At 42.7% G+C, this 14962-nt stretch overlaps 1 protein-coding gene across 2 annotated transcripts in view; it reads left to right on the forward strand.

The window, feature by feature from the left end:
* LOC127429139 (gamma-aminobutyric acid receptor subunit gamma-2-like) overlaps window positions 1–14962 on the forward strand; it is a 148513-nt gene that overhangs the window by 74944 nt on the left and 58607 nt on the right. For both annotated transcript variants that reach the window (XM_051677984.1, XM_051677985.1), the window contains exon 6: window positions 10166–10303. In XM_051677984.1, coding sequence (XP_051533944.1) covers window positions 10166–10303 — 138 coding nt within the window. The remainder of the gene's footprint in view (window positions 1–10165; window positions 10304–14962) is intronic.

Consider the following 14962-nt stretch of genomic DNA (forward strand, 5'->3'; position numbering starts at 1 on the left):
GAGGAGCCCAGCCGAGGCTTCCGACTGGACGAGCCCGCTCTCCGATGCTGCGCTGGAGAGCTCATCACTTTCGCGGGCTCCGAATAAGAGGTCGAACTCGCCGTGAGACGAGCCGGCGGACTCACCCGGAAGCCCGATCGGGGCAGACAAGCGTGCTGGGGAATGGGAGTTCCGCGGGGGGATACCCGGCGGAGGCGGTCCCATTGGGGTCCCCAAATCGCCCCCAGTGCTAGCCGCGCTGGCCTCAAACCCGTGGGTAAAAGGACCGAGGCGGGAGCCTCTGGGGTGGCTCGCTTCCTTACGAAGGCGAGCCGCGACCGCAACGTTGCCATGGACACATTCTCGCAATGAGAATGTGACCATCCACGAACGCTGTCTCCGCGTGAGCAGTGCTCAGACACGAAAGACAGTGATCGTGACCGTTAGAAGGCGAGAGATAACGAGCGCAACCAGGAATAACACACAATCGGAAAAGCATCTTTAAAAAGACGCGTCTTTAAAAAGACGTTCCGTGTGTGCGCTCTTTTAGAGAAATATATACTCTTTTAGAGGGGAAAAATGCTCTTTCAGAAAATATACTCTCTAGTTTTTCTGCCGAAGCGCCCAGGGGCGTTCTCTGCAGTGCACCAGTGCAGAGGAGGGAGAAGCCGCTGAAATGCGCCGTCAGATCCAGCAGAGGTGAATGAACAGTAGTATTCAGCTCAATGAGCATGACCGTTCGGCTCCGAAGAGAAAATCTGAATGAGTGGTTGCATACCAGCTCCTTTTATACCCGTATGTTCGGGGGAGTGGCATGCAAATACCACTCGCCAATTTTCATTGGCCTTTTATCAAAGACCAGAGGTGTCTCGGGCTCCCAAGAGTGACCCCTAGTGTCACTACATCGACACCAACGTCGAGTGAGTGACAGATAGGGAACAAATATTAACAAAAATAAAATAATGAAAACGAGAAATAAATGAATGCATCTCTGTCTGCATGCAGCAGTAGCACCCCTTGATGTCGTAGCCAGAGTTTGTCACCGTGTTGAGCACACAAACACATACACACGTGCACAGGCACACTCATCAGTCAACCAGTACGCATGAATGGTACTAGGGAGAATAATGTATAACATTGATTACAGAGGTGACTGGCATGTCTGCCAATGTCTACCGACATGTGGAAAGAAAGGTATGTAGCCAACATTTGTCCCATTCCAGTTTCGCATGGGACCCGGCATCCGGTAAATTTGCACACGGCTACTGCTTTCTCCTTTAGTGGAAGTGTTTGCGCAGTCAATCCGGTGCTCGCATCTTGGTTTCATCGTGGTTACAATCAAGAGTTTCACTGAGCCAAGTCACGCACATGACTCTCACTATTAACTAAAAACGACTGGTCACGAAATAAAAAAAGTGAAAAATATTATTAATATTAGTCTAGTAAGTCTTTTAAGGCATAATGTATACACACATGTTGGCTATTATTTCTGTAGTCTCTTGTGGTCTAGGCAGTCTTGTCAGCTTGAACTTGAAGCCCCATATGGGAGGGCCATAATAGCTTAAAGGGTTAGTTCACCCAAAAATGAAAATTCTCTCATCATTTACTCTCCCTCATGCCATCCCAGGTGTGTATGACTTTCTTTCTTCATCAGAATACAATTGAAGAAAAATAGAAAATATCTTAGTTCAGTAGGTCCTTAAAATGCAAGTGGATGGTGATCTGACCTTTGAAGCTCCAAAAATCACAGACAGTCAACATAAACGTCATCCATATGACTCCGCTGGTTAAATTAATGTCTTCTTAAGCAAAACAATCACTTTTGCTGTGAAAAAGATCATTTATAAGTACTTTTTAACTGTAAATCATCACTTCCAGTCAGCAGCGGTATGCGCGTGACTTAATCGCGTTGGCATGTTCACGCGAGAACAGACGCATGTGTGACGCACCCGAAAGAGCTGCGCTGTTTACAACTGAAGAATGCTGTACAGAAGCTTAATTGGTTTTATCTGTTTGTTTTTCTCACAATGTGGCATTTGTGTGCTCATCCTGGATGTCTCAACCAAGACAAAAATGTGAGATTACATCCATAACATGCAAACACGAATATGTCACACGAGACGGTGTGAACTCTGCTCTTTTGTGAATGCGCAAAGGGCTGCTGACCGGATTTTTTTTTTTTTTTTCTGTAAATAAATGATACTCTGAGACTGTTTTTGTTCGCAACATATGTTTATTTAAAAATAAATAAATAAACTCGGGGTTTTATACTAGGTCTATACAGAAGGGCTCTTTAACTACTTTCTTTCAGGGGCCAGATTATTCAGATGTAGGGATGGGAATCGTTAAGAATTTAACGATTCCTGTTCCAGTTCTGATTCCTCTTAACGATTCCAGTTCCTTAAAGGTTCCAGTAGTTCTTTTAGTCCTTTTGAGGAAGAAATATTTTAAAATTATTTTTGCATATGTTTTTTGTGGTAAATTTGGGAAAATCTTGACTATTGAGGACTGTTGATATTGATGATATATTTGCTGGTATAATTAAAATAATAATAAAAAAATACCTGTCTTTATGTATTGTAGTGTATTTAGTATACCATGAATGCCATAAAACAAGATTATTTTAAAGACTTAGCATTTGGAATAGTTTATATATGATTTACTGAATGACTCCATTGTGTGAATGTACAAAAAGTTTGACTACTAATGCCCAGCGTTGTATTTTTGCTATGCTTAAAAAGAGTTCTCAAATTTTTAGGGGGGGGGGGGTTGTAATCATTTTTCAACCAGTAAACATGTTGGGAATTTAAAAAAAGATTTTACAGGTCAAATACTTACTTGGAAATTTGCTAAGTTTATTCCAAACTTGTTAGCAATTGTGCTAACAACTAGCTTTGCACTTTTTGTGTGACTTTAGCAAGCTGTGACAGTTAAGATGCATAGGTTTTACTTCCAGAACTGTTGTTGTGATACAGTTTAGCATGTCAGTTACTTGTGTGTAGTATTTACATATGTTTAATTAAAATTACATGTCATTTAATTGCTTTAAAGGTGCACTCAGTAATTTTGTTAATATGTTGTCTTGAACATATTCAACATATTCCAGTGGCCTGGATGCAGCATTATTCAAACGCAATAGTTTTCAGTTACCAAATGCCATTGTAGAAATTCACTAGTCACAGTCAGCCATAATTAATGTAATCCATGAGTGAAAGTGTCCAATAACAGGGCGGTTACTGAGATAGTATTTGGCTGGTCATGTAATCCTAACATGGCTGCCCCTATGAAGGTTACTGATATGATTTTCTTCATCTCATGTGAGTGCTCATGATTTAAGACGTATGTGTCAAAATTACTATTAATTTCTTTATTAGTAAAACTATTTTTAATGAGGAATGTAATGTATCACCTTTAAAACAAAGTTGCAATGGACCCTTTTCACACGTCCATGTTCCGTGAAGCGGAAGTCATTGTAGTTGGCTAAACCTGAATGGTGGTGAATGGGGGACCACAGCAAATTTAATTTTTACTTACCCGTTTGTTTCAAAAGCAAAAGAAAAAAATCAATGATTATGCTTTCCCAGCTTTGCAAAAGAAGATAAAAAATAGACAGTGCTGGATAACAGCAGTAAGAACAGAGAAATAGACCAAATTTTCTGTCACTCCCTCAGCAGCTGTGTTAGAAGGCTCATCGCAGATATGGTTACTGATTTTTTATAACGTATTCCAGGGTAATATAATACAAAGTACAATGTTATAAATTTACACTAAATATTTGTAAAATTGTAAATATAAAAAAGTATGCTACATTTATGTTGTTAAAGAAGGCAGAAACGCATCATAACATGTCTGTGAAAAGGGTCTATTCTGCTACGCTGTCTCTCTGATGGTCAAATAGCATCATGTAAGCAACTTACATTTATCAAAAGTCAACAAGTCAACCACTTTGACCTGTTCCTAATTGTCGCTATTCTAGCTAATTAAAATGTTCTCTTCCCATGCCCACTTCCAGTCTCAGCTGCAGTTGAGACCAATAGAAGCCATTTATAGGATGCTAATAAAGACATCTCATGCCTTTATTTTCCTTGAAAATATAAAGGACAAATAATGAGGAAAATGACAATTTAGCCTAACTTGCAGAAACGTGTTTTAACATGCCAACAAAAGCAAGCTGCATCGAAAAAAAGCCACTGGCACAGAGTTCTTTCTCTCATTTGACTTTGGAGAGTTTGCAGAGGAAAGGCTTTATTGTGGTAATAATGAAGCCACAGATGCATCATGGGACAGTCTCCTAGGAGAGCATCCTCAGTAGCTTCTGAGGAAATGAATAAAAGAGAGTGCTTTCATAAAAACAGCTCTGAGGAAAATGTGTTCATTTATAAGATCTTCAGATCATTCTTGTGGATGCTTATCGGAGAGAATGTCAGAAAGCAAGAGACCCAAGAGCAGAGGAACAGTTCACAGGATTTATTGACAATAAATTAGAATACAGCAGAGCTGGCGAAACGTGGGGAGCCCAGCACCGACTGCAGCAGGAAGGTGGTGAGTGTGTTTGAAGATGTGTGTGCATCTTGGTCATGTAGAGAGCAGATCTGTGAGGAATCCTACGTGACGAGTGTGTTCATAGGAGTGTATGCGTCGTGGCAGTGTAGAGAGCAGATCCGTGAGGAATCCTCCATGATGGGTGTGTTCGTAGGCATGTATGCGTCGTGGTAGTAGGGAGCAGATCCATGAGGAATCCTCTGTTGAAGAATGTGTTGGCAGAAGGACAAGCGCAGCAGCAAACTGGAAGGTAACAGCCTTCCAGACACATGGGCAGAGATGGGCAAGCAATACAGATACACGAGACAGGACCAACTGAGGCAGGGAGAGCAAGGTGAGTTACTTTAATACACAACAACAATCTAGCAAAGATCATGACACAAAGAAGGGTTTAAGTTGGCAGAGAATCAACAGAGAAGAGGTTCTGTCAGCACGCTAATTAGTGGCATGTTCAGCGTTCCCATGGAAACAATCAGTGTTCCCATGGAAATGCTGATCATGCATGCCGACAGCATCTGAGACACATGAGGGAGAGAAAAACAAAATAAACAGAACAAACTGCCAAATTCACCGGGATCGTCTCCCTCGCTGTGGGTAATTTGGGGAGAGAATGAAGTGAGCCACCTTCGAGAAGTGGTCCACAACAGTTAAAACAACTGTGTTGCCGTGGGAGGGGAGGGGAGACCAGTAACAAAATCCATGGCTATGTGAGACCCGGGTATTGAAGGGACTGACAGCGGATGGAGGTGCCCGGCCGGGGGTTGACTGGAGGATTTATTAGAATATGAAGCAAGCAGCTATGAACCAGTGTACGTCCTGTGCTAGCGATGGCCACCAGAATCTCTGTCTAATGAGCGCCTTGGTGCGAGTCGCCCCTGGATGACAAGCAACATTGGATGAGTGGCCCCACTGTTGGACGTGTGTCCGAACTGATCGCGGAACAAATAACAGACTCGCTGGGTATGTAGCGGGAGGAGCGGTGTTACGTAGTGCAGAACGGACTTTGGCCTCCACATCCCAGGATACCATGCCCACCACCCGAGTGGTGGGTAGAATAGTATCCGGTGGGATGGTAGAGGTCTCGGCTTCGAAACAGCGAGATAACGAATCGGGTTAAACGTTCTTAGAGCCCGGACGATATGAGAGAATGAAGACGAACTTGGTAAAAAACAGTGCCCAGCGTGCCTGTCTAAACCACTTCTCAGTGGCACTTCTCAAAAGTCAGTGCGGGTGGAGGTGAGATCCAAAAGAGGTGCGGCGAGTTGGCTGTAGTTATGAATAAACCTACAATAAAAATGTGTGAACCCCAGAAACCTCTGCAAGGCCTTGCGGGAATCTGGGGCTGGCCAACTGGAGATGGCTCTGACCTTGGCAGAGTCCATACGCACTCCCTCGGAAGAAACGATGAACCGACTGTGCATGAAAAGCGCACTTCTTCGCTTTAACAAACAGCCGATTCTCTAGCAGTCACTGAAGCACCTTCCTGATGTGCCGGACCTGGTCCTGGATATTCTGGGAGAAGATCAGAATATAATCTAGATAGACAAACACAAAGCGGTCGACCATGTCTCTGAGCACGTCATTCACGAGCCCCTGGAAGACGGCTGGGGCGTTGACTAATCCGAAAGGCATAACCAAATATTCAAAGTGCCCCATATGGGTGTTAAAAGCCATCTTCCACTCATCCCCCATCCCTGATCCAGACAAGGTGATAAACATTCCGTAAGTCCAACTTCGTAAAGATGGACGCTCCCTGCAAGAGTTTGAAAGCTGAAGACATCAACGGCAAAGGATAATGATTCTTCACCGTGATGTCATTCAGCCCCCGATAATCTATGCAAGGTCTAAGTGAGCCATCCTTCTTCTCCACGAAGAAGAACCCCACCCCTGCCAGAGAAGAGGAAGGGCTGATGAGACCGGCTGCCAGAGAATCATTGATGTACCTGTTCATGGCCTCCCTCTCAGGAGCAGAGAGCGAAAACAGCTGTCCTCATGGAGGAGAAGTGCCAGGGAGCAAATCAATAGCACAGTTGTACGGGCTATGAGGAGGAAGGGTTGTGGTGCGGGACCGGCTGAACACTGCCCTCAAGTCATGGTATGCCAACGGTACTCCAGATAAATCCGCCAATTCATCCTGAAACTAAACACAAGACTAGACAGGGAAGACAGCAGAGTTAAGACAGTGAGACAAACAGTACAAACTCCAAGCAAGAACAGTATTGGTTGACCAGTCTATGTGTGGGTTGTGTGTGACCATCCAAGGATGTCTCAACACTACCGGTGCCGATGGAGATTGGACCAGGTAGAAGGATAACTGTTCCAAATGACTGCCGAAGATGAAGGGAACTGGCTTGGTGGAATGGGTGATGATGGTCAGGGGCATGCCACTGATGGTATGGGCTGTGATAGGTTCGTCCAACTGGACCACCAGAACTTGCCACTTGGAAGCCAAGTCGATGTCCAGAAAGTTCTTTTCGGCTCCGGAATCCACCAATGTGGAAACAGCGTGACTGGTTGATCCGTACTGCAATCGGGCTGGGAGAAGAGTACGTATTCCAGGGGTTTTGCTCAGGGGTGTTGTGCTTGCCAGTAACCTCCTGCCTACTGACGAGCAGTGGCTTTTACTGGACAGGAGGCGGATACATGGCCAGGACGGGCACAATATAAACAGAGTCCTTGGGTGAGGTGTCGCTGCCTCTCCTCCAGAGAAAGCCGAGTCCTTCCGATCTGCATGGGCTCTCTTTCAGACCATGATTCTGATGGCCTGGGCGTAAAAATAGACTGGATATGGCAGTCAGCCGCCCGGGCAGGTGGGGAACGGTGACGGCGGTGACGCAGGGCAGACGCTAATTCACTTGGATGGCCAGGTCCACCAGGTCATCAAAGCGGGGAGGCAGGTCCAAGACATACATTTAGTCCTGGATGTTGTTTGATAGCCCATGCAGAAACCGGTCCCACTGCGCTCGATCATTCCACTCAAAATTTGCAGCGAGGGTGCGGAATTCAATGGCATAGTCCGCGAACCACCGGTTTCCCTGAGACAATCCAGATAAAACCCACGCCGACGCACGAACCATAACCATAACCGTAATTAAATCAGATCACATTCCAGGCTAAAAAATAAAAACATATTGCTGACTCTCTCATTTTTTTCTTTCAGAGATCCAGAGCCTTGGCCCTAGAAGCGAACCCAACATCAAACCCAGTTCCTCCCCATTCAGAACTGAAATTCCTATAAATCACCCTCTCAGACACCTTCTCCACACCCCCCAGGACTCCATTCTTCAAGCCATTTCCCCCCCTTATCCCATAAACATATCGGACAGCTTGGAAATGCTTAAAAGATTTCCACCTAATTTACAATCTGCCATTTCCAGGTTTTTCTCTCTTCTCCGTATCCTCCTTCGCCTCACACCCCAACAAAACAAAAAAACTACTTGCTATTGATCTACTAACTTGTTGCCTAAACACTCTCCGTCAGAGCTTAATTTCTCTATACACCTAAAAAACATTAGACGCCATGTTCATCCTTGCCTACTTTGGCTATCTCCGTTGCTCTGAACTCACCACCATGATAAAATTCCACCCAAAAATCCATCCCACCATTTCGGTCCTCCACATCCTAGACAACGACACATCAGATACTTCATCAAAAAAAGAAAGTAGACCAAACCTTGAAGCTCGGAGGACTCTCCCAGTCAAATGCAGCAAGAGCCCCCACTCGATCGCAGGTTTGGCTTGCCTGTTCAAGCGGAGCAATGCTCCGTCCCTCGGGGTTCGCCCACTCGCTGCACGGGCCCATCCGTCGAGCCTGGAGGGAGACTTAAGGTTTGGTTTGGGCTAGGATTCTCGCCTCCATCCGGGGCAACACAGCTGTTTGGGCGTAATGATTCCTCCAGCGCTTTTCAGCTCTCGCAGAGCTCATTCCCCGTTCGATCGCAGGTTGGGCTCGCCTGCTCGAGCGGAGCAGTGCTCTGTCCCTGGGCGTTCGCCCGCTCGCTGCATGGGCCCATCCATCGAACTCACCAAGCCTGGAGGAAGACTTAAAGTTCGGTCCGGGCAGCTAGGATTCACGCCTCCGTCCGGGGCGACCCTGCCCTAATGTAGTCAAGGTCAATTCTCGAGCCTCAAAAACTTCGCCCAGGACAGCGAGCCACAAATGTTTTACACTATCCTCTAAGCAGGATTACATTAACTTGCGAACTACTGAAATGGAATTTATAAACAAGGCTCGGGAGGAGCAAGGTAATTTAATCTGACCAATCACATCGCTAGATGTGTATAGCATATATAAACAGCCGCTTACCTCTACGTGGCTTCAAGTCTTCCGGCATCCCTCCACCACCATTTAAAGTAAAGAAAGGGAGAACATTTATTTTTCAAACGTAACATGCCCTCAATGCTAGGGCCAGTTATGGTCCAATTAAGGTGTATACATGCTGGATGAAGTCTAGTTTCAATTGCATTATCTAGGTCGAGGTGTGCTATTACTTTTCTAAGCGATCAGTCTTACGACCAGAATAGCATAAAGACTTGGGGGTTGGCTCTTTTGACTTAGTCCATTTACCAACCACCTATCAACCACCCAGAATACTTTAGCAACCACCTAGCAATGCCCTAGCAACCACCAAGAGCACCTTAGCAACCACATAGCAATGCCTTGGCAACCACCTACAACAACCTAGCATTGTTGTGATGACTTTTGCATGGTCAAAACAACATGATCACATGGAAAATCGGCATGCTGCTTCCGAATGTTTACATATCCTGAAATCAAATGCATACTGCCAAATTGCTGACAAGAGGCATCCACCATCAGACATTTTTCATAAATTCAAATGTGTTTACCTTTCCCTGTGGTGCTACTTATAGCATGCTGCGTTAGCATCATCAGAAACACAGGTTCTGGTCCCATGGAAACCAGGAGTAATTGCGTTCATTTAAACAAAGGAAGCGCGATCCAGAGGTTGCATTCTTATTAAAAAGAGATGTTTGTGCACAAGTATGATAGATTAAGGTAGTCTGCTGCATCCTCCACATCCTAGTACTCAGAACCGACCTTCAAGACAAATTCCGTTTAGCGCAAAGTTTTTGAGTGTTTATGCTGTAAACTGATTCGCATAATTTCTCATAGATCCATAAATCCTTAAGTAAATTTGGTGGTAAACAATGCATACAGTGTGTGCGAATAAACAACACTATAATTGTGTGATACCTAAGAAGACTCATGGCTGTAATTCCAGCTAAAAAAAAATCTTATGGAGTTGTGGGTTCCTTACCACAGTCGCCTTTGGCTTGCTCTCTGGGAGCCATAAGACAAACTGATTGTTTTCAATGAAAAAAAATTATTTTCAATTACGTTTTTCAATGAAATGGCTCAGTTTTATGTAAAGCTGCTTTGAAACTATGTGTATTGTGAAAAGCGCTATACAAATAAAAATTACTTGGCTTGAGTAATAGTGTCCATAGTATCCAGGTTATATTTTACAGGTGTGAACTGGTTTACAGGTGTGAAATTGGCGTGGAACCATTCAACAAATCTTGATCCCTTAAATTATGGAGTTCTTTGAAACCTGTTTACTGAATATTAGCCCCCATCATGTTCTCTGTTACTTTGGCCAACTATGTCTGTTTGTTTCTGCAGATGGTTACCCCAAGGAGGAGATCGTATACAAGTGGAAGCGCAGCTCCGTGGAGATCGGGGACATCCGCTCCTGGCGTCTGTACCAGTTCTCCTTCGTTGGCTTGAGAAACACCTCAGAGGTCGTCAGGACCGTGTCAGGTAGAGTTACTGCTGTACTTTGCATTTTTAAAACGGTTTGAATTTCTTTATAAATTACTCAGGAAGTTCACTTCATCATTGTTGCAGCTGGTAAGCTGTTAATAGTGGTAGCACAGCAGATACAAGGTGGCCTCACTTTGGTAAAACAATGGTAATGGGGGACAGGTGTCCATGAAGTGCTGTTTTATTAATTACCATTAGTCATTGAAGTGACAGAACTGTGTAGTTTGTATTCTACAGTATACAGTGGCAATAAAATGTATGTGAACCTTATGGAATAAGCTGTTTTTCTGCATTTATTGGTCAACACACAAACAATTATAATATTAAATGTCTTTATTGATCACATCCCATTAAACATTCACAGTGTTGTGGGAAATTTAAGTGAACCCTTGGAATTAATAACTGGTTGAGCCTCCTTTGGCAGCAAGAGACTGCTGATTAGACTTGCACAACGTCAGAAGGAATTTTGGACCATTCTTCCTTACAGAACTGCTTCAGCTCAGCCATATTGTTAGGATGTTGGTGTGAATGAACTCTTTCCGCAGCATCTCTATTGGGTTAAGATCTGGGCTCTGACTGGGCCACTCCAAAAGGTGGATTTTATTTTTTTGAAGCCATTCTGCAGTGGATTTACTTTGATGTTTAGGGTCATTGTCCTGCTGCATCACCCAACTTCTACTGAGCTTCAGCTGGCATTAAGCCATCCTGACATTATCCTGTAGGATATCTTGATAAACTTGTTTATTAATATAAATTAATTTTTCCCTCGATGATGGCACGTGGTCCAGGCCCCAAAGCAGCCCCAAATCAGCCCCAAATCATGATGCTGCTTCCACCATACTTCACCGTTGGGATTATGTTTTCATGTTGGTATGTCGGTGCCCTTTTTACACCATATACAGTGCTGTGTGTTCTCCCCAAAAATTCAAACATAGATTCATCAGTCCACAAAACATTTTCCCAGTAGTGTTGTGGAGTGTCAAGGTCTTTGTCAAACTTCAGACAAACAGCTGTGTTTTTGTTGGAAAGCAGCGGCTTCCTTCGTGGTGTCCTGCCACTGGCACCATGCCTGTTTAATGTGTTCCATATAATACACTTATGAACAAAGATGTTAACCAGTTCCACTGATCCTTCAAATCTTTAGCTGTCACTCTAGGGTTCTTTTTTACCTCACTGATCATTCTGAAGTGTGCCCTTTGAGTTATCTTGGCTGGATGGCCACTTCTAGGGAGAGCAGCCACAGTAATGAATTGTCTCCATTTATAGATAATTTGTCTAACAGTGGACAGATCAATATCTAAGATCTTCAAGATAACTTTGTGACCCTTTCCAGCTTTATGCAAAGCATCAATTCTTGATCATAGGTCTTCTGAGATTACTTTTTTGCAAGGCATGGTCCACATTAGCAGATGCTTGTTGTGAATAGCAAACTCAAAGTGTTTGAGTGTTTTTTATACGTCAAAGTAGCTCTAACCCACACCTCCAATCTCGTTTTATTAATGAGATGTCAGGTTTGCCAGCTACTGACTCTAATTAGCTTTTGTTGACGTCATTAGCCTAGGGGTTCACATACTTTTCCAGCCTACACTATGAATGTTTAAAGGATATATACAGTATGTACAAGAACAATACACAAATTTGTGTGTTAGTTAAAACAGATTGTGTTTGTTCATTATTGTAACTTAGATGAAGATCAAAACAGATTTTAAGACAAATTTATACATAAATGCAGGTAATTCCAAAGGGTTCACAAACTTTCTCTTGCCACTGTATATCCAGGGATGCCAGTTTGGCATTCTCTTTCCTCCTTTACCCTCATGACTGAATGTATGTTGAGAGTCTAGGCCAGGGGTCAGCAACCTTTTTGACATGGAGTGCCACTTTTTATTTTCCTGGTCAATGGCTGTGCCAGTGTATCGCACTTGCAAAATTTATTTCCAGGTTTAATTTATATTTTGAATAGACTCTGATTTTTTAACCCTGCGATGTGGGTGTATATTTTCTCTTTTAATCTTTTAATCTAATTTTTAATGTGACCACGGTTTAAGGACGGCACGCGATGCGCGAATGGCTTGCACACGCTGCACGAGTCTGTTGGGTACACTGCAGTCTCATCACATATTAACTTTTTGTTTAGCCTCCTATTCATCTCATGAAAACACGCTGTGTGATCATGAGGAAGGATTACATCAAGATGTATATTGGAATGCAGGTGCGTAACTTCATATGAGTAAAATAGTCTACTCTCTCGCCGTTGCTGGCATGCCAGTGATTACCCCAGCATTGGCACGTGTGGCATAGGTTGCCGACCCCTGGTCTAAGCTGTCACATTTGGTTTATATACAGCCAGAATCGCATGGACTTCAAGAAATATTGATTTTTGATGAGTTTTGATTTGTGCAGTGGCAATGTAACAGACATTCAATATGTAGTCAATGGAAGAATATTTGTCTTGCAATTCAAGTGTGAAGACATTTAATAACTTAGTGTTTTGTTATGGTATTGACATACAGTAAGTGCCCTTGGCTTTATGCATGAAGCACTATGATATAACCAATGCCTTTTTGGTCTTATACTGTACTTTAAGACCTAAGTTTAAACTGATGTTTAAACCTTTTCTTCATAACTAGTAAACTCTTGCATTAATACTCTAATGCATTCTTAATAAAGAATTTCACAGTAAGGGTGTAATGATTCTCGGTAAAAAAAAAAAAACTAACGGTACGGTTCACCAGCCACGGTTCGGTAAGTTTAATGACGCATCTGCAGCACAAGGTCTGGTGAAGGAAACAAAGCGTCAAATATACTGGCACAGTTACAATCTCCGCTAATGATGACATCACAGTTCTGCACACATTGTGTGTAGTTGAATTTGGCAAGCGGAGACAACGATCCGCTGAAAGGGAAGCCCCATGCATTTTTCCTTTCTGGGAACATTTTCTTTTTGCAGTCAATTACAACAGTGATGGTCAAAAAACATTTACAAAACTGACACTGTTTATGGACATCGCTCGATGCAAGTGCCGTATACTAGTAATATATTAAAAAAATGTGCGCAAGGGTTTAAAACACACACGCGATTATTTCCTATTTCCTTGCGTGGATGTAATCTATCACGCATGCAAGCTTCAATAATGCGCTTTGATTAATGGAATTAAAATGCCGTTATTGTAATTTTTTTTCTGAACATAGCAAATATCGTACCGTACCAAAACCGTGACCCTAAAACCATGATACAAACTGAACCACAAACAATTCGAACCGTTACACCCCTGTTTCACAGACAGGGGTGGGTTTACGATTTCTGAGGCCCCAAGCAACTGACCAACCCGGGGCCCCATTTCGAAAAGTTTTCTTAAACAATTACATAAAATTGATTTTAAATCATAATTTTAAATTCATCCTATCAGCCGTTGTAGCCAAGGACATTCAAAATGTTTAATGAAAAAACAAATCTAGTTAAAAATTATTAGTTCATGTTTTCCAGTTTTTCCACAGTACAGTGATTAAAAAAAGCAATGTATACCTAAATATATTTTTACAAAAAATTATTATTATTTTTTTATGATCAGGGTGTGCAAAATCTACTACTACACTCACTAACATTTTGCAATTCAGTTGTTCTTTAATATTATTATAACCCAAGAATTATTTATTGTTGTCCAGATGGTCATTGTAATATGATACAGTATTATTATTATTACTTTAAAGGCACGGCGGCCCCTCAACACACTAGAGCAGAAGGAAAATAAAGCGCTGAAACTTTGCTTGGTGCTGAACAATCTGGAATAATGTTAAACATTGAAACAGTCTCTTCTTTGCAACCTGAACTTGTTCGGAACGTTAAATATTTGTGACACCTGCGCTAAAAACAATCTAGACGCAGCGCAATGACTGAAACGGAACGCAGGTGTCTCGACATGCGTTTTTAAGACCAGAAGTCCTTGACACAGTGTCTAAAAATGTGCTCATACTGCGTGAGACACTGAAGAAACAGCGAGACATGTTCGGTGTGAACGGCCCCTAACTCTTTTTTTCGCATGTATCTGTGAGTGAGAGCGTGTGGGCGAACCCGGCGGACCTCTAATGTGAACCACTCTGAGAGCGCTGACAATAGCGTGTGCGCGCGTGTACCCAGAACAACATGTCAACAACATGGTTTTTGTGGAGCTTTCCTACCTGGGGGGCCCAAGTGCTGCAAAATTTCACTGCCCAGAATTATTATCATCTTGGAAGTTAACTTGGTTATATTTGCATATAGCATGAGAATAGTAGATCAAATTTATTTCCGTTTTCCACATGAAGTGTATAGATTGCAATCTGATTGATCTAGATGCATGAAGTGACCAAGTCTAAGAGACAGATAGACAGATGGAGATAAAACAAATGTCTCAGGCTTTTAAGCTCTTCCTATGAATCATGCAAATTGATCAGTACTGGAAATTAATCTACATCGCGCTGCTCCATCATAATAATAAGTGCTTTGTTGAAGAACCATTATTTGTTTCCATTACCATAACATTTTGAAATCTGATTTCTGCTGACTCTTTGATTTAAATGGTTAAAGCTTGAGGTACACAGCTCTCTTCACTGGGTCAATAAGGCTGTAGCTTTGAATCTGTAACATAAATTATTTCAGGTTAAGTGATATATTAC

The sequence above is a fragment of the Myxocyprinus asiaticus genome, chromosome 38 (assembly GCF_019703515.2).
Source record: "Myxocyprinus asiaticus isolate MX2 ecotype Aquarium Trade chromosome 38, UBuf_Myxa_2, whole genome shotgun sequence".
NCBI lineage: Eukaryota > Metazoa > Chordata > Actinopteri > Cypriniformes > Catostomidae > Myxocyprinus > Myxocyprinus asiaticus.